Source organism: Hypomesus transpacificus, chromosome 12 (assembly GCF_021917145.1).
Source record: "Hypomesus transpacificus isolate Combined female chromosome 12, fHypTra1, whole genome shotgun sequence".
Classification (NCBI taxonomy): domain Eukaryota; kingdom Metazoa; phylum Chordata; class Actinopteri; order Osmeriformes; family Osmeridae; genus Hypomesus; species Hypomesus transpacificus.
Window position 1 is genome coordinate 2,088,994 of NC_061071.1, and position 20,815 is coordinate 2,109,808.

Here is a 20,815-nt window from a genome sequence, read left to right on the forward strand (position 1 = left end):
CTAATGGGTGGGAAAACAGAAAGGTAAGATATATCAACAACCTTCCTCCCACATACCTCAGTTCCTGCCCTAAAAGACCGATTATCTAGGGTGCTGCCCACTCAAAGCCCTAAACTGTTGTTAAAAGAAATTATGACTATTAAAAGGTCATTGTTAGACCCGTTCCAGTGGGTAGCCCACAAGGCTATGACCTCATTTCCACCTTAATGCCTATTCTTTCACCTCCCCCTGCCTACCCAACCCCCCTGCCAGCTTCTCCCTTCTCCCTTCAAGCCATTCAGGTGATCTGCCTGGTTCACATTCATGAGACAGGAGAGAGTGCGAGCGGTTATCCTCCAATAGGGTAGATGTCCCCGCTCATTACCAACATGGATAGGGAGGGAAGCAGCACATCACCTGGAGCACAGCCTTAACCGCTAGCCAGGCAGCCAGAGCTTGTGTGCGTCACCTCTCTCTACACCGCAGCGGGAGCAGTGTGGACAGGACAGGCCCCTCTCTAAACATAGAGCATGGACAGAAGGCTCACAGGAACAAGGCTCCTTAAGCACATGTAGCTCTTGTATTTCGTATTTCTATTTTGCGCCTTATTATGGATGGAGTGCAGGTTCAGCAAAGCCCAGCTTGGGGAACTCAGAGGGCTATGTGGTTGAGAGTAGACACTCAGAAGCAGCATGGCAGTTCCCTCATTGAAGGTAGGTCTTAATGGCTGTGTGTTTGATGAACTATTAGTGATCAAAGTTATGTCTATCCGAGTTTTGGTATATATACTGTAGATACTTGTGGTGTGTTTTTGTCTGTCGGCGTGAATAGCTTTTGTACATATAGATCGTGTTGAATTGACTTTTCATCAAATTAATTGAAAAAAGCTGTCAGAGGTGAAGTGTTGGTCATTCAGGTTTTTTCAAGTTTTCTGGAAGATTACGATATTTGAATCAGACTCTGTCTCTTTGTTATGACTCCATCTTTCCTTCTGAGCTCAATTGTAACTTTTATTTCAGATGCAGTTCCTGTCACCCTTATCAATAAACAATTGCAGTTACCCTCTGTATCAAAAGACTGACAGCCTAATACCAGTACTATGAAAAGGTTATGTCAGAGAGTTCTAAACCTGAAATTAAGCCAGATTGGAGCAATTACAAGTGTCATTTTAATTATCTGAACAACTTCAGTTCAAGATGTTCCCTTTTTCTACGTCAGTTCAAGAGAAAAAAAATGAGAGCACGTTTAATCAAACAGGTAGCTCCAGTCACAAAATGTCAGCCATAATTGCCTTTTGTTTGGAGTTGACACTTCAACTAAGGGAAAAATAGAAAGTGTCATCTGAAGAAAACACAGCAAAGGAGTAAACATTATAATTTTTTTGTCTCGCTCCTCTGTTACACAAAAGATTGATTAGTAGTGAAGTACAGAACAAAATAATGGCCTGTGTGACATTAGTAGGTTTGAATGACTTTTGTTGCGACGCACAATGCCAAAGGCAGTCTTGTGCATCAAGTCGGTGTCTGTCAGGGACGTCACTTTAACAATGCTGCCTTTCTAAAGTTAATGCTAGCTACACGTTTGACTTGACAAGTTCCACACTGTCATTTCTGCCTTCTTTGAGCTCTGCATTGATAAATACTGTCCTGACAGCTGACGTTTGAGTAGATCACATTTACTGGAGCTTCCCTGTACTTTTCAACCTCGTCTGCTGAGTTGTGGAGGCCTACCCTTTGGTACATACACAGGCATCTCTTGTTGGGGATTATTTGGACAGTAAAATCCTTTGTGGGGTTATTTCTCTGAGTAACAGACAGCACACTGTTTTAATCACCCAACAACAGTGAAATTGAACTTTTCCCTTGGACCAGTGACTCACTTTACTTTGTTAGTAATCGGGCTTCTCCTGATATTTGGGGCTAATATACTAGCTCCTATTCAAACCTCCTATTTGCCCAGAGCCTGTCCTCTCAATTTCCATGTCCAAATATTGAAGTCAATGTGTGTTTGCCGTTGTTCGGGTGTTATTCGGAACGCGACGTAGAACACCAAAATGAAGCCCCGTAAGACCCTCCTGGAAAGAAAAAGCCTTTTTAAACCTGTCCAGCCTTAGATAATTTCATTCACTCCTCCTGGCCCTGCTTGCATTCAGTCTGCGTCCAGAGATCAGGTTTTCAGGGGTGGGTTGATAGCTTCCCAGGCCTCCTGCTCTTTTGTTGTAGCAGCCTGCGAGGCCACCCATAGAAAGTTGGGAGAAAGGGGGTTGCTGCACGTTGCTAAGAAATGGTTAAACCTTTGGGATAGTGGGAGGTGGGTTTTGGAGGAATGGGAGAAATATAATAAAAGCGCATTATCAATTGTGCCAAGGTATATCTGGACCACACAGCAAGTTTGAAATGTCTCACTTTCTTTGGCTTTCCTTTTTTCTTTTTCAAGTCTGAGGGCATTACCCAGCCTGAACTTGCCTAAACCCTTGTGGTCACACCTCTTGAAAAGGTTTTGTTTCTCCCGTCAATTGGTATTCTAACCAGGTCAGCGGATTCTGCCTGCCTCGTCTGCGCAGCCGTTTTCATTTTAATTTGCACCTGTTGTGCAGTTGTTCGGAAGGCAAGTGCAGACCCGTGGATTATACAGAGATCACGTTATGAACAGATATGTGCAGTGTTTTCCCCCCTTAAGTTTGAGAAAAAAAATGGGGCACCTAATTTTCATTTTGGACAAATGAAGACGTGTATGAGTATCTATGACGAAATGTCTGGACTATCAAAAAGGTTGACGTGGGTCCATAGATTGATATAAACCCATAATTAATGGTCTCGATTAATCTTTAGGTTTGGCTTTTCTTCTTTAGCTTGTTATTTCATTGTTGTTTCACATCGAAATCAAACTGAGCAAAAATGGTTGAGCTTTTTCACAAAGTGGTTGTTTTTAAATTGCTTTCCCATGATGTCATACCCTCTGTTCTTCCTGCGGTCCTGTGCATGTGTTTCTCCAGAGTAGTGTTTTAGGAACTGGCAGTGAGGTGTGTTTGTGTATGATGCTGTGTTTCTCTAGCTGAGCTCATGCCCACTCTTTAGTTCCCTAATAAGTCTTTTGACTTCCTTCGTGGGACAATTTATGGACCAGTGTGTAGGCCCGAAAGCGTTGTGCGGACTGACTAATTCACAAACAGCCACCTTCAATTGAGTTCACTGACCTTATTTACGGGCTGTCTATTTTAGGAAAAGCTGCCATGTGTCTGGGACCAAGTGTTGTGGAATCAAGCAGGCTGCTACTTGTGAGTTATGGGTCTTGACTGCGCTGTATTTTCTTTTTCTTCCGTAACGAGGAAAAGCTAATCGGAGTGTAATGTACTGTATATCTGACCATATCCAAATATCTCAGAAACCCTTTTTTCCATTGTCAGTTGTGCTTATGAATATGGCTTGATTTGGCCTTTATTGTGTTGAATGTAACATAGAAAAGGAAAGGAAGGACGTGTTTCAAAAGTCTCTCTGACAGCACGAAGGTGGAGTGTGATGAATATCAACTTATTACTGGGGGTTAGGCCTCATGTATGCCATGGTATGGCAGACGTGCCATCTCAAACATGGCAGGTATGCTTGAGATCTAAGCCCCCCCACTCCAACACACGCACACACACCCGCAAGGTGCAGCTAGCTGGCATCCCAGGCAGTTTACGGCAACCCAAAAAATAGTGGCTATTTTGGCATGTCTACATAGCAGCTGTCTATGCACCATGATGGTTAAGCTGCACATTCCAATCGCACTAATGTAATTGGGGTGTAACCCACAAAAAAGGATGTCTGTCCCAAACACGGACCTGTAATCAGGACCTGATCCTGGGAGCAGTTTCAATCATTTTTTTTTGTCTTCTTCTCTCCAATACAGGAATACATTGAGAACATGAATCAAAATAATTCCATTCCTCATGTTCTCTTTTGTTGTTCTTCTCGTTGCAGCGTTGAACTACGAGAATGTGCTGGAGACGGGGTCTGAGACCGAGGAGGAGGACAAGCTGCTGGTCTCCGAGGAGGACGGCCTGCTCAACGGAGCGGGAAGCCCTGCCAGCATGCCCAACCATGAAGGCTCCCCGAGAGTGGGCCACGCCCTTCTGACGAAGGAGGAGGACGACGACGACATGAGGGACAGTGGAGTGGACCATGTTTGGCATGACAACGACATGCTGAGCGCCTCAGTCGACGGTACTGGTGAGTATCTTGGCCTGGAACGGGCACCTACGCTCAGATCGCAGCCAGAATATCCGAGCTTATTTCACTTTCCATGAGATGAGAGGTTTCTGCCAACATTACTCCTCTCCGGCACACACACATACGCACTCACGCACATACACACACATACTCATATCCCACAACTTAGATTCAACATTGCTGTCACACAGATTGAAGGCCCCCTTTTGACATACAGTAATATGGCAGAGCACCGTCAGGGGACGTTAACCTCATGACCAGTGGTAAACATAGTCTTGAGAATGACATTCAAAGGCCGTCCCAAATACGGGTCTCCTCCAACACAGTTAACATTAACCAAGTACAAGTTGGTAGTAAAGCCACAGTTTTATGTATTTACTGTAGCCACACTGTAAACGGTGAATCACAGCTAGTCAATGACAGCATGCGCTGTGAGACCCAAAATAGCACGTATTTCTTTTCATTAATGTTAGTGTCATTCTCAGCACATCAAGCCTCAGTGACTGAAATAATGTGATATCTGCAGTATCATTACCAATAATGTAGTTAATTTCAGACAGGTGATACATACAACATTTGCGATGCACATTTTTTTTCCAAGCATCACTGATAGCAGGGGCCTGGCCATGGATGCTTGAAAGATAAATACTTTTAATTAGGGGCAGAGGATAATCATTAAAGGAAGCCAGACTGCTGCAGAAGTCATTAACAATCTTAAATGAAATTTTTATTTTTATGATAGCCATTTACATGTATAATAAGAGTCAATGATTCTTAGAGCTGTGTGACAGAAACAGAGTGTGGCGAGAACTCATGTAAGACACCCCATTTAAATGAGCCGGTGTTAGCTATTCATTTCTGTTAATGAACTAGCTGTGCAGAGTGCTGAAAGAGGAAATATTCAGGAGTCAAAAAAAACATATTACCGAAAAATTGCACATTATTGAACAACTTTGTGGATGTCAACATAAAGCTAAAACATAAGTGAAAATCAATCTCAAATGTTCAGTTTTTAGTGTTTACTCACAGTTCATTTTCCAAACTTACAGTTGGGCTCTGTTCCCTAAAACGGAAGAAAAGTTAAATACATTCCGATAGAGGATAAACACGCAGCCAATGCATGCTGTAATTGTTTATTTGATAAAGCCTGTGGTGCCTTAATGTCTGTAATTCAACTATGTTGCAATTCCCAGATAATATGCTTCTCATGTGATAAAACATCTGCCATATTTTTTGAGGAGGGTGAAGTTCATTAGAAAGATGCTAGAAGTCACTTTCCCAAGCTTGTGGGCACAGTGTTTGTCTGTCTTTTTTTCTCTCACGGTGCCTCACTGTCTGCAATGACACCTCAGCACATAGCTTTACCCTGAGATAAGCCATGCTTCTCTCCTGCCTCCTCGACTGCTTTGGTACTTTGTCCGCAGGATACAGGTTTTGAACTGAAGACCACAGAAAGGTTTCTTACTGTGCCTTTCCGGTTCAAGCACAATCAGAGTTTTGTGTCTGGAATTGTCCTTGACATTCTTTCATCCCACAATGGGGTGGACGCAGTGTGCTGAAACCATGACATCATTATCACTGACAGAGACTTTAAATAAATCACCTGCATTCTCCCCTACCCTTGTATTTTTTCTATCTCCTCTTCTGGACAGCTCAAGGATTTTCAAAGAAATAACAAAAAGGGGGGAGTCATGTTTTTACTCTTCCCTGTTCCAATAGTAACTGGCCATAAAAAGTAGGAATGTTTTCAAAATAAACAGTATGAATGGTGTTAAGTAAATAGGTGGAATTATGGCAGGGGAAAGGTATTCTGGATACCTGTTTTTTTTTTGACATTTTTTACTCTGAACTTTGTTTATGTGTATGCCTTCTAAATCCCTCACCTCTTACATGCGTCACATGCACATGGGATTTATCAGCTACAGACAGAGAGAGCAGATAACAAACTCACATTTCACTTTCAATGAAATGGTAAAACAACTTTTTTTGTGCAAAGGAAGTGTTTTCATCAAAGAACAAGAAGTGGTTTAAAATGTAGTGTGTGCAATGCAGTAGAAGTGATGTGTATGTGGTCTTAGCCCACCTCCTGCTGGAAGAACTCTAAGATCCCCTGACCACAGATAAGAAGGACTTTTAAGTTACCTTGTAAAGAAAAAAGGTGGCAAGTCAACTGTGCACAGACATTGTTTTTAACTAAGTAAATAGTACATACAAACAAATCACTAAAGACGTGAGAAAAATGCTTTATTAACATTCAGTAAATTACAAATGTCAAAACTTTAGTATGGGATGTAATGGATTTCTTTTTGTAGCTGTAGCAGGGGGTATTTTTCCCTGTTGCTCACCATGCACCAGAGAATCCTCAACAATGGTGCTAAAGGGCCATTTCCTTAGAGTGCAGTCTGTTTTGATGTCATTACTGAGAGACAACGGCACTCTAAAACCCCTCATATGCAAATGCATAACGGCTGGCAAGTTCCTTCCCAGTCAAGCTTCATGTCAAGGGAAAGTTTTAGTACTTCTCATTCAAAAGAATCCATTTCATTCTCTCAAGCTATTGGCTGTGCTTTTTTTTTATCTGTTTGGTGCAGAAGGAAAGTGTTTCACTTTAAGAAAAGGATACAGTGGACCCTTACTTGATGATTGTAATTTTATACAGAAACCATTATAACAACAACCATTCCTCTACACTACCAAAAAATATTTTCCCTATAAATTTGGGCTTCTAGTGATTTTACTTTCAGCAACACTTATTTCCATGCTTTCATTTGAGTGATTTCCTTTGTGTAACTAAGGCAATCAAAGGAAGGACTTCTATCAGTTTCCCTTCATTTTAGGCTTCACCCAGGTTCAAATAGCTACCAGAGTTTTTCCTCTATCTTCTCGGAAGTACAATGTTATTTTTACAGACATAGCAAGAGAGTTACAGAGGATTCCTTAAGTCAATTGTCTTTAAGCCCAGAATGTCCTCTGGTTAGCTTTGCCAAGGGAATTTACCCAATGTCAAAAGATGTTTCATCCTTATTTATGGGTCTGGCTGTCAGCGGGCTATTTACAACTATCTTACCTGCACCAGGATGCCAAATGCAAGTCGCCTTGGCAATCTAAAGACTGCATGCATTACATTGATTGATAATAGAACCTAAGTCCACTGTTTCTAAAAGCCCCCCGCAACCCTCAATCCCCCTTCACACACACACACACACACAGTTTTTTTATTTGTATAAATCTGTGGTTAACCATGGATTGTCGCAGTGTCATAGCTAGGGAATAATAATGGGGGCCTTTGTGCAGGTTCCTGCTCTGATTGCTCAGGTGGATGGGACTCCTTGAATTAATCTTTCTGTTTGGCAACTAAAGCTCATCCAGAATGGCGGAATGCTTCACACAATTTCTTGTCATGTTTAAGGCAAATAAGTCTGTCTGGTCCAGATGATAGCATTCATTAAGAATACCACCCAATGCCTAGGCACACTGCAGCACAACAAACCCTTTCTTTCTCAGGACGTTCCTGTGAAGGCTTCAGTGTGAGTGTGGTCTGCTTGGTACTCTCCGGAACTAAACCCCACCTTCCTCTGCTTTTCTCTACAGATGAAATGAAAGATGAGTTTGACGCTATGGGGCCTGATGCTACTCTTCAGACAGTTGGAAACGGTACAGGTGAGTTTAGTCCACTGGAAGGAGACGTTGCTTTGGAGGCCACACTTGGCCAATCTTGTGTGGGAGGCTGTGTGTCTCTATAAGCATTTGTGGTCCTGTGCTGTTCCCTGTTGAGCCAAATCCTACCTGCCATTTTCAATTAGACAAAAAATGCAGATTTTTACCCACAAGCCTCATGGGCATTAACTTCTCCCTCCATGATGTAATCCTGACCACTGACTATTGGCCTCGGCGCCTTCAGAGTAAACAGTCCCTTCATAATGGGGATCCTTCCTTAGAACTTCTTCTTGTGTGTGTGTGTATAAGTGTGTGTTAAGAGTGAGAGCCTGTGTGGGTGTGTTTGGTGAATTTTGTTCTCAAAATGTTGACATGGAAAATGTTTCCATTCAAGACATTAAGGCTGTGGAAAGCATGCTGTGGCACTGCTTTGAAAACCTACCATTATTTTCATATGTATTCGTTTAAGTGAACTGAACAGTGCAATCACATTACTGTGTAAGCAGCTTTTACCTATGTGATTTCCTCTGTTACAGTAAAAACGTCTTAAGTTAGCTGTAGCGTAGCACACTTTGTTTATATTGAATTCACTTTCTTAGTCTGGAAGCACAGTATATGCTAAATATATGTTTATTAAGCTGCAGCAGACACTTTACGAGCCATTCTTACCTTAGCACTCTTTCAAACTCACAAGAACACAACAAAAACACACAGAGGACCTCTAATGAGAATGCAAGAAATTGTGATATCATACGATTAAAAAGATCCATTGACACCAATGACATTTCCATGCCATTTTTGACAAACAAATCCACCACCTTGACCTTTTACAAATTGGACCACATAATAATCAATATCCAACAAATCACACTTTAGAATGTACCTAGGCTTATAAAATGTCCAATTAAAAGGTAAATCTAATTAAATTAATACATACAATTTCTGGTAAAGAAAATAAGGTAATCGTTTGTGTAGCATAGAAGTGATATTGTTGTTTGAACAAGGCATTGAAATTCCTTAGTTTGATGTAATGCTGTTTTGCATGGAATGGACTTTTGAAGGTCTGTCATCTTTTGACTAATGAAGGTTGCTGTTTTTATTAGCCTTGTTTGTTTTTGGAAGCAGCTATCTCTACAATGCAGCTTAGGGATTCCCTGAAGAGAAGGGACTGAGAAATATTAAAGAACACAATGTGTGACTTCAGCACTTTTTACAGCTTAAGGCCTGTCTTGACTCTGGTCAGGCATTTTTTTGCAGTATTGTGGTTTGTCCCAGTAATCTGTTCCACACCAAATTAGCCAGCAAGAGACCCATTATTGACCTTCTTATGTGGAAGTCAATACAAGGGGAATGGGGTTGCACTGTGGATAAAACATATGTAAATAATGTTGGTGCTTTAAAGGCTTAGATAGTGAGACTAGATTTTTGGGGGGCTGCTTAATTACTGTAATCAAATACTCTAACCAAATTCTCAGTTATTTAGAACATGATACATTTTTTTGTCAAGTCTCTGACATATCTGTTTATATTTACAACATAATTGGTCATGTGTTTTAGTAAATTAGTTGTCTGAAAAAAGAAATCCCATGACTCAATGTGGTGGTTTTGTAAGATTAACTCATATCTCTTATTTTAGAAGCCAATGTGTGACAGGTTAACACCATAATTTAGATGTATTCTTTCACAACTACTACCTTAATGTTTTGGAGGTTTTCTTCATCACATTTGGACCAACAATGTTCTCAGAGCAGTGCTGTAAGATATTTCTCTTGGGGAAGAATTAATCAAATTTACTTCTTCCTCCCTCTTTTCCTTTATCTCCCCTTCTCTCTCTCTCTCTCTCTCTCTCTCTCTCTCTCTCTCTCTCTCTCTCTCTCTCTCTCTCTCTCTCTCTCTCTCTCTCTCTCTCTCTCTCTCTCTCTGCTGTGCCTTTTCAGTGAAGAATGTTGATTGCACTTCAGAATTCGAGGAGTTCTTTGCCAAACGTAAGCTGGATGAGAGCGAGAGCCATGTTGTCAGTATCGCTGAGTACCTGCAGAGAGGTGACACAGCCATCATTTACCCAGAAGCACCCGAGGAGCTGACACGCCTCGGCACGCCTGAAGCCAATGGCCAGGAGGAAAATGGTAAGAATCCAGGGAGGGCAGACCAGCCTCAGTGACACGGGCAGCTGTTGGTCTCACAGATTCGCTGGATGCCTCTGTGTTTACCTTCAGTCTTAAGCAACAGCTGCCAGAGGTCTGAAACCAGATAGCTCACCTCTCAGGCCCGAGGGGGAACAGGGTTTGAATTAGAATGCATATATTATACATACTTTAGAAATTATACATTACTTTTTTTAAATTACCAATAGGAATCTATAGCTAAATGTGAGTGGATTTGGGTTTGGAGGGAAAGGGGGGGTTGGGGGTTTGGGCGTGTTCGTTGAAACCAGGCCAAGGTGCATTTTTCCAGCAGCACATCCTCTACACAATAAGACATAGAGGTGGATGTCATATTGCTTCAATTGAAAACTTCCAATGAACAGCAGACAAAGAGAACAAGGCTTATGACTGGGAGTCCACGTGAGTGTGTGTGTGTGTGTGTGTGTGTGAGTTTGTGAGTGATGTAGAGGAGAGAAGAATTGGCATGTAGTCAGTGTGTGGCAATGTATGTACATTGTGCGTGTGTGTGTGTGTGTGTGTGAGTGTGTGTGTGTTTGTGTGTGCATGTGTGTCTGTGGAGGGGCACGGATGCCAGCCTGACACGATGGCACTCGGTAGAGCAGATTGCAGAGATACCTCCCATACCATTCCGGGCAGAACGCCCATTAGCTGCCATTGATTTGCTGACCCTTTGGCCCGCTTTCCCTCCCCAACCCTCCCCCCTCCTCCCCTGTCTCCTATGCAGACCTACCACCTGGAACTCCAGATGCTTTCGCCCAACTGTTGACCTGCCCCTACTGTGACCGGGGTTACAAGCGTTTGACATCGCTCAAGGAGCACATCAAGTACCGCCATGAGAAGAACGAAGAGAACTTTGCTTGCCCCCTGTGCAACTACACGTTTGCTTACCGCACTCAGCTTGAGCGGCATATGGCCACGCACAAGCCAGGCAGAGATCAGGTGAGAATCATATGGCCTATATTTTTCCCTTTTTTTTGCACTTTCTCTCCTGTCGTTCACTCGCTCGCTTACTCACTCACTCACTCACTCATTCTTAATGTACTATGATTCCTTGGAGAAAAGATATCATTTTGATTGGCAATCATTATTAATTTTTCATGGCATTTTGAAGATGCAGATCTTTTAATGGTAATAACTTTAATTGGTGCCTAAATGGTTTTTTGATGGCCTCCTCTGATATGATTTTGCAGTCCTATGTTCACGATCGAATGATTGTGTTAATTTCCAATTTAGAAATTGTATCTGCTCTTTAACTTCACTTCATTTCTTGCTTTAATGTTCTTAAAGAAGAACTTTTGCCATAGTACTCTAACACCTCAAAGCCATGCATTGCCCAAACATGATATATTCTCACTTCAAATTGTTTTGCCATATACCTAACTATCATGGGATTTCACTGTCAATTAATATGTGGCACATAACTCTGTGAGCTCTGTGAGAACAAGCACATTTGTTATTTACATTTGTACAAAAAAAAAAAAATCTGAAAAAGAACAGAAAAGGTGTGAAGTAATCATAGAGGAAGCAATCACAGATTTTCTTAAGGTGACCTATTTTGACCTGCATAAGGACGCCTTAACCACAACCATTTTCAGCAGATTCTGTGACTATGGTGATATAATCAGATGTCAACAGCAAAGACTTTCACCTGATCCACCAGACGGATCTAAATAGGAGCAGATGGCCTACTCCAGTGATCCTCTGTCCCAATCCTCCTATTACCTGCTATTGAGCCCTGTGTCTTCCATAAATGGCCATGGATACCCTCCACTCTTTCATATACAAAGCCTCTTATCCTTATTCTAGTTTATCTTTTTATTTTATTTGTAAGAAGAAAAAAAAAACATAATATATATTGGTAGAGCTTGGTTTTTTCACAATCTACCTGACTATTCTGGCTATGGTGTATTTATTACAAATTGAGAATCAGTGTAAAATTATGCCACATATCGATCACAAAAAAAATATCTTGTCAATTTAAAAAGTGTTTATTATGATTCTTATGTTTATTATTTATAAAAGCAGCTTATTGGCCAACATCCCTTCTCTACTTAACCTATTAGAGAGAATATGACTAATTAGGAGCTAGTGACATACAAACACCCAGACATGTCCCCGCCCACATATGTCTAACCTTCCATGACACGGAAAGGATGGTGACAGAAAAAAAAATCATTTGCCAGTGCCATTCACAATTAGAGAAAGGAGAATGATTGTATCTTATTAATGGTGTCACAACTAAAGTTTACTCAGGTCCTCAGAGGAAAGTAGGGGGAGCCAAAGCAGCTGTTGCTGTTTGTTTATGCAACTCAGCAACATACGAACGGTGGGGTCCCTCACTGGCGCTTGGCGTCCCAACTCCTGCTTGATCTTTGAAGGTTGCTGCTGTTTGAACAATCCTCCCTGTGTCCTGTGCACCACCATCTGTCTCCCCAGGAATGTGGGTAGAATCAGCACACCCCAGCAGTTGTCAGGCAGGATCAGGGGCTGGTTTCTCTACGCTGAGAGATCTTTTGTATTTCCTAACCATTTAACATGCTCACCTCCCACTCTGAATTAATTGTGCATGCCTGGTGCGCCCATTTGCACGTACGCTGTTGTTGTTATTGGTATTATATTTTGATTTTTGGAGGCCTCGTTTGAATTGCAAATTTGAGGGGTGCAGCTGATGTTTACCTTTGAACATTTTATCAAGGCCCAGCCTATGCCATGTATTCTCCGATTATTAAAGAGACGTTTGAGGATTCAAAAAACACTGCCAATTAGAAAATATATGAATCTGTGAAAATGTGCAATTCTTTATGTACAATTAAGTTACTGAGTAGGTATGCAAACGGAAAGGCGTGTGAAATAGTTTGAATATTATTGGAGTGATTATCCCAAATTAATAAAAGTAGATCAGATTGCGGCATGTAATGAGGGAGAAACTGTCTATAAAAAGACCCTTTCATGTATTCTATTTTTGAGCCTGCCAAACTCTAAAAGCATGATTCCTTGGCTCAAGAGCCAGGAAATTAAAAGGTATGTGATTCCCTCTGTTATTATCGCCACTCTTGTACTCCATCACTGAAATTGGAAGGAAAGAGGCAAGATGCTCTTTAGCAACACAAGCCATGTGTTGTTGACTGCTGACTGATTGTGATTATTTACTGAACTCTTCCCCTGTAATGTTTGTGTGGAGCTCATGTGAATATCCTCTTCTCTGCAGCACCAACTGCTGAACCAGGGGGCTGGCAACCGCAAATTTAAATGCACAGAATGTGGCAAGGCCTTCAAATACAAGCACCATCTGAAGGAACACCTGCGGATTCACAGTGGTAGGTAGCAAGAGGGCTTGTGCACTTTCTTTTAATATGTATAGCCATGATTTAAGACTGGGGTAAACTTACATATCTGGATTTGGTCAGTCTAGCAATGATGGCAATATAGATTTGATTTAGTATATATTATATACTGTATATACAGTATATACATTGTTACAAACAACGTATGTCCATGTCATATATATCTGAATGTTTATCTTTTTCCAGGTGAAAAGCCGTACGAGTGTCCAAACTGTAAGAAGCGCTTTTCCCATTCTGGATCCTACAGCTCTCACATCAGTAGCAAGAAGTGCATTGGTCTGATAGCAGTCAACGGGAGGATGCGAAACAACATGAAAACAGGCTCTTCTCCCACATCAGCCTCTTCCTCCCCCACTAACACTGCCATCACACAGCTGCGACACAAGCTGGAGAACGGCAAGCCCATGGGCCTCCAGGACCAGAACAACCACCTGAACATCAAAACAGAACCACTAGACTTCAATGACTACAAGCTAATGATGGCCTCCCATGGCTTTGGTGCACCTGGGCCCTTCATGAATGGAGGGATGGGAGGAAGCAGCCCCCTGGGAGTCCACAACTCAGCCCAAAGCCCCATGCCACATTTAGGATTGGGGATTGATTCGCAGCTCCTCTGCTATCCCTCCCTGGGGAACAACCTGAGTGAGGTGCAGAAGGTCCTTCAGATTGTTGACAACACTGTGTGCAGGCAGAAAATGGACTGCAAACCTGAAGAGATCACTAAGCTCAAGGCCTACATGAAGGAGCTTGGGAACCAAATCGAGGAGCAGAAACAGGGGCTGACAGGGGCTTCCCCCGTTGGTCTTCCAGTCGTCAGCCATAATGGGGCCACCAAAAGTATTATCGACTACACATTAGAAAAAGTTAATGAAGCCAAAGCTTGCCTCCAGAGCTTAACTACAGACTCAAAGAGACAGATTAGCAATATCAAAAGAGAGAAGTCCAACCACATGTTAAATGCAGGTATTGAGGAGAAGATGCATGAGAACAACATTATGTTTACACCTTTTGCTTGCCAATTTTGCAAAGAATCCTTCACTGGTCCAATTCCTTTGCATCAGCACGAACGCTACCTGTGTAAAATGAATGAGGAGATAAAGGCCGTTCTCCAGCCCAGCGAGAATCTGATGCCCTCAAAACAAGGGATATATGTAGACAAGCATACCCACTTGCTGTCGTCCATGCTGTCGGAAAAGGGACTATCAAGTCCCATCAACCCTTACAAGGACCACATGTCCGTCCTCAAAGCATACTTTGCCATGAACATGGAGCCCAATTCAGAGGAACTACTGAAGATTTCTATAGCCGTTGGGCTTCCTCAGGAATTTGTCAAAGAGTGGTTTGATCAAAGGAAAATGTATCAATACGGCAGCGCAAGAACCCCTCCGCTAGAGCGGAACAGCATTGATATGATCCTGGCCACAAATAATCACACCCCAGGTAAAGACTCAATGGTAGCTAGGTCACCAGTGTCTCTAGTCAAACACTCTGACCACATCACATCCTCTTCCATTGCAGAGCTCCACAACAACATCAACAATTGTGATAACCCTCTCAGACTCTCAAAAAACAACCAGTTTGGTGCCACCAAACAGATGGGCGAGAAATTGGACCATTCCCGGAGCAACACGCCCTCCCCCCTGAACCTCTCCTCCACATCCTCTAAAAACTCACACAGTAGCTCATACACTCCAAACAGCTTAGCATCTGAGGACCTGAACCAGGCTGAACCACTGGACTTGTCACTGCCAAAACTCATAAAGGAGCCTAAGCATGCCCTAACTGTAAAGAGCAGACCCAAACTCAACAGTATCGCTATTGACCATAACGGTGTTCCTTCCCCCCGCCAGCACTTCGAAGAGCCTTTGAACTTGGCCTATCTCAAGAAGGAGTTTGCCGGCTCCAACAACAATGGAAACCTCGACAAAAGCACTAGCCCCATGTTCGGCATTAACCCCTTTGGTGCCAAGCCCATGTACACATCCCTTCCACCACAAAACGCGTTCCCACATGCCACATTCATGCCCCCAATGCAAGCCAGCATCCCGGGACTGAGGCCATACCCAGGCATGGATCAAATGGGCTTCCTACCACACATGGCCTACACTTATGCAACCGGAGCAGCTACCTTTGCTGAGATGCAGCAGAGGAGGAAGTACCAGAGGAAGCCAGGTTTCCAGGTAAATAAGCCACTTTCTTGTGTGGATTTTAGGATTTTTCTCCAGCTGATTCTCTAAATAGATCTGCTCATTGTGCCACTAATTAAAAAGTACTCGAGAGTGTGAAATGAGCATACTCACCTGCAGCACATTGAACCAGCAAAGTCGGGTAGATAACCAGCTGTCAAACAAGCCTAGAGTGGTGTGGCTCCCAAGCAGGCATTAGTGGTATTGGCATAACATGGGGTTTCCAAATGATGGAATGTAGGATTTCAGTTGTTTCCAGATTCCTCTGTGAATTGTCCTAACAACAGAATGCATGTAGCAGTAGTTTTCCAACTGTTATGTCTATTACAAATAAAACTGTCCTGCTCCTGTTTACTCATTTGCAGTATTAATAATTACATTTGGAGTAAAATGCAGATTGTGGAAACTGCGATGGTAAAGCTTGACCAGAACTCTATGCCACTTTCTTATTTAAAAAAAGGAATGAAGCCAAAATGAGCCTCTATATTCAGATTAATAATGCACAGACTCCATGTTCATTAAAGCTGAATGCTGAAGGCTGTTTAACATAGAGGGAACCATTTTGATAAAAAGTATTAATAATGTTTCCTATTCTAAGTTATTAAATTAGATTTTAAAAATACAGCTACAGGCATTTAGCTTAAATTGATTGCAGAATGATAGTGCTCTGTTCTTTAAAAACAAGTGTGGTAGAATCATTGTCAGACCAGAACAAGTACTTTTAATGAGAGCATCGGTGCTTCTCAATAATGGTCATTTAGCGCTCATCTTGATTTAATCATTATGAGTTGGAAATTATAGGAATATGGCAATATGCACTGTAGAGGTCTTCTCTTGTTAATATGACCTGATAATGTAATAATATTTTCCCCATTAATTTAAGTTTAAGCCTATCAGGTTAATCTTTTCCATATGAAAGAACAGATAAATATAGAATTAACACCCTTTTATGTATAAAATTAGATCAAATTTGAATGCAAATATATGAGCAAGGGAAAATTAATCACATTTTGACTAGCGTCATGTCAGTCAAACTTTGCCTTTTGTATTTCTTTCATAGAGATTGCTAAGAAAATGTTTAAATGTGTCTGCATAATTCATTTGATTGCATCAATGCAGTATCCTTAAACAAGGTTAACATAAGTACAATTTAGATGTTTGTTGTGCCTTATAAGTACACATCATTGTCTTGATTAGTGTGTATTGAAAAAGCTCTGTTATTTTGTAGGGGGAACTGCTTGACGGAACAGCAGATTATTTGTCAGGCCTGGATGACATGACAGATTCTGACTCCTGTCTATCCCGGAAGAAGATTAAGAAGACAGAAAGTGGTATGTACGCGTGTGACTTGTGCGACAAAACATTCCAGAAGAGCAGTTCCCTCCTAAGACACAAATATGAACACACAGGTATATACTGTTCTAGACACTTACTTTACCCCATGCTTTTTAATGTTTGTATTACTGAACCCTTTTGGTATTTTACTTTTCCCTTCTTTCTTGCTCTGTTCTTTTTCAGTTGTGTGTAAATTAAGACTAACTTGTTTCTTCATTGACAGGGGTGTCCTTTATAAGTAATCTCTTTCAATTGGTTGCATCATTCTTTACAAGCATTAGACTATTCAGTGCTGTGTTCACTTGCAGATTACGGTCTGTCCGGTTGGGAGTGTTAGAAGAGTGTAGGCAAAATATCATGGCCACTGTTGTAGGCCTTACAGGGCTATTTCTGGCTGGATATTGGCCAGATGTGCAGGTGTGCATGGCTCACAAGTGGGTGTCACAAACCATTTAAAATGCCGTAGGAGAAACTCTATCTCCTGATTTGTGTCTGATAGACTGCTATATTTCGTGCTGAGCTGTAGTGAATTTAAAGGGTGCGGCGAGGGCCCAACAGTTGTGTCTGTGATATGTGGAATGACCAGTAACACCATTGCAGGGCCAAGACCTTTATCTAGCCAGATAGTTTGGAGGCATGACGTAATGAAATCTCCCTCCATCAATGTGGGAAGCTTGGATTTCATCTTCCCCAATTTGCATTCTCATCTTCAATGGTGAACAGAGTAGTCCCCAAAGTAATCGTGCAATGGCATTATGAGATCATCAGAGAAGCAATAGGAGTCTCTCCTTCAATTTCATCTTCTGTTTGTTTATTTCCTTGATACAGATTTATGTTGGTTTAGTTTGTGATGGTTTATTTATGTTGTGTCCATCAGTATGGCACTTATGCCAACAATAAGTATTTGTGATGCTGTTTCTCCATGTTTTAGCAATAGGAGGGAATTCCGTAATGTAGACACATGGATGCAAGCACATTGTCTGATTTAAGCTTTTTGTTCTCATTTTGGATAAGCATACAAGTTTCTAAAGTTTGATGTGATGCTTTAATGTGCCCTTTTGCTTCATGCCATTCTAATCATCAGAGTTTTCTTTAAGTATGTCTTAATTTTGATCCTAATTGTTTTGATTTTATAATGTAACTGAACAGTAGTGAGCTGGAAACTCATGTCTTCTTTCCTGTTGTCTTTTGTCTCCCAGGTAAACGGCCACACCAGTGTCAAATCTGCAAGAAAGCATTCAAACATAAGCATCACCTTATCGAGCATTCTAGACTGCACTCGGGTGAAAAACCGTACCAGTGTGACAAGTGTGGGAAACGCTTCTCTCACTCTGGCTCATACTCCCAGCACATGAACCATCGCTACTCCTACTGCAAGAGGGAGGCCGAGGAGAGGGAAGCAGCAGAGAGAGAGGCTCGTGAGAAGGGCCACCTGGAGCCCACAGAGCTGCTGATGAGCAGGGCTTACTTACAGGGCATGACGCCTCAGGGTTACCCGGACCTTGAGGACAGAGAAGGCATTCTGAGGGACAGTATGAACGGAGGAATACGAGAACGTGTGAAGGAAGTCGAAGAAACGTACGCAAAGATCGGAAGGAGGCAGGATGATTTTGAGGAAGAGGAGGAGGAGAGCGAAAACAAGAGCATGGACACGGACCCGGACACGTTGAGGGATGAGGAGGAGAACGGAGAGCACTCGATGGACGACAGTTCGTTAGATGGCAAAACAGAAACCAAATCTGATCACGAGGACAATATGGAGGACGGCATGTAATTAACTACTGCATTCAATAGCTTCCCATTATATTTTCTGTTCAGTATTATTACCTGCTTGGTTTAAAACACACTGCTGTGTTTAAGCTGTACATGCACGTGCCTGAAGCTTCTAGGAAGCTTTCACTGAAGGACTCATGGCTGGTAAACAGTATGTCTGCCCAATGAAACATTGATTTGAAGTTTGATTTGGGTAGGGGGAGGGGTTAGTGTAAGAAGCTGCATTATGCAAACATGAAAAATGAATACATTAATGAAATTTTTAAATTGTACAGTATTAAGGCCTAAAAATATGTGTGGTGCTAACATCCTAAAACCCTGTGTTTCATAGTATTTATAGCACAACTAGTGACTTGTACAAATTGCACTCCGCTTCTATAATCACTACAAAAATAATAAAAAGTATTGCCTATGTATATATTTATACAGTGTTGAAAAGAGCAGTAGTGTCCACACTACAGTCCATCAGTATTATTGCTTCTCTTTCACTTAATGTGTTTATAGTTTTGCCCTGTCGTCAGGCCAGCTAGCCACACCGTTTTAGGCCTCATAATTGTTTTATGTGAAGGAACTTAACAAATACTTGTATTTAAGATATTAAAGTCTTAAAGAGACCTTGAAATTAAGGGAAATGGTTTGACAAAACAGCATAGGGAAGAGTTCAAGTGAACAATGAAGGAGACAGCCGAAGCCTTATATGCAAACCTTTTAACCTGTGTGTTTCTGCAAGTGCCATCCTTGTATTGTGTAAAAGGAAGGTGACGTGATGTGTTACCTTTTCACCAGCTTCAGTATTAAAAAAATAGTTAGCCTTGTTCTTTTAGGCACCCATGTCAGTATTAGAACAATAGGCAGCAGTTCCTTAGTTTACATTATGTTGTGCAATTTTCAGGTTTTTCTTTCCTTTAACTTTTGTCAGTATTACACCAAACCATTTTTGGAACAACAAAATTGCATTCATTTTATTTGTAGGTTGAATAACATTTTATTTATGTGGCCCATTTTATATTTCCTAATTTTATTTATTTCATACTGTAGTGTACAGTACTATAGTTCTTCAATATATAGATATATTTTAGTAAAAAGGAACAGGCGCTGATCTTAGGGGCAGATTTTACGTGAAGAGAGCATTTATTGTGTTTTGAAACATTACTTGTGAAATGCGAATTTTCAATTTATTTTCATTTTCTTTCCTTAATTTTCCAGTGACTGGAAATTCCAAATTTGGGAACTTTTATACAATATTGTGAAAACACTGTATTTTCGACTGAAAAATTCCACTTTCTTCATCTTGTTTTTTTTGTTGTTTTTGTTGTTTTTGCAAAAAAAATGAAGAGGGACTGTTAAAATACAATGTATGATACCATGACTGAAGAAATCTTTCTTGAATTGTCTTTGTAAAAGTATTATTGAATTTTTAATTTGTAATTTTTCTTGGAAATGACCATGCTCGAATAAAGTAGCCAAATTACAGAATAAAAATTAACTGTTTTAACATTTGTTTCTTAAATGACCTCAACAGCCTTGCACCACCAACCTTACAAAAGTGTCTCAAAGTAAAAGAAAGTGAGTTCCACATTATTTCCAGTGGGTACCAAACAATTCCTAATTATATTCAGAACATAAACACATAAAAACATGATAAGTTTGTATCACGGAATACATTACACCCAAGGTGAACACCACCCGAAAATTACATCAGTGTTAAGATAGCTTATTGCTGTTACCACTCACACTGTGTATGCAAATTCAAAGCAACATCAAAAGGATCAGATGAAAGGAAAAGGTCGAGCAATGCCAAATGCAGAACATGTTTTGCATATTCCAATTTTCATATTGATCCTGATGCCATCTGATCATTCAGTGCTATCCTTCAGATAAAAGGGTTGGTCTTAAATGATTATCTACTGAATTTGAGCATGGAGTTTAAACTGTTTCAGACCCATCATCAGTACCATACATCTATGTAAACAAAAGGAGAAGAATGCTTGGAATACAACTAATTCTCCAGATTAATTGATACATTATATTCTTATTGTAAGACAACATAATATATGATGTTTTTTAACTTTGCTTTGAAAACAATTTAGAAAAAAATTGTCTAGCCTGTTGAGTTTTTGAAAAGAAAAACATGCTGTTGGGGTAAGTCATAATAGTGTCATCTT

General features: G+C 41.1%; 1 protein-coding gene across 5 annotated transcripts in view; it reads left to right on the forward strand.

Moving 5' to 3' along the window:
* zeb2b (zinc finger E-box binding homeobox 2b) overlaps positions 1-20,117 on the forward strand; it is a 65,091-nt gene extending 44,974 nt beyond the window's left edge. For 2 of the 5 annotated variants that reach the window (XM_047030770.1, XM_047030771.1), the window contains exons 3-10: positions 3,939-4,190; positions 7,782-7,850; positions 9,785-9,973; positions 10,737-10,951; positions 13,221-13,329; positions 13,543-15,536; positions 16,771-16,951; positions 18,077-20,117. In XM_047030770.1, the coding sequence (XP_046886726.1) occupies positions 3,939-4,190; positions 7,782-7,850; positions 9,785-9,973; positions 10,737-10,951; positions 13,221-13,329; positions 13,543-15,536; positions 16,771-16,951; positions 18,077-18,651 (3,584 nt within the window). In that variant the 3' untranslated portion in view covers positions 18,652-20,117. The remainder of the gene's footprint in view (positions 1-3,938; positions 4,191-7,781; positions 7,851-9,784; positions 9,974-10,736; positions 10,952-13,220; positions 13,330-13,542; positions 15,537-16,770; positions 16,952-18,076) is intronic. The other 3 variants (XM_047030773.1, XM_047030772.1, XM_047030774.1) reach the window with 3 other exon arrangements.
* Positions 20,118-20,815: the final 698 nt, after the last annotated feature.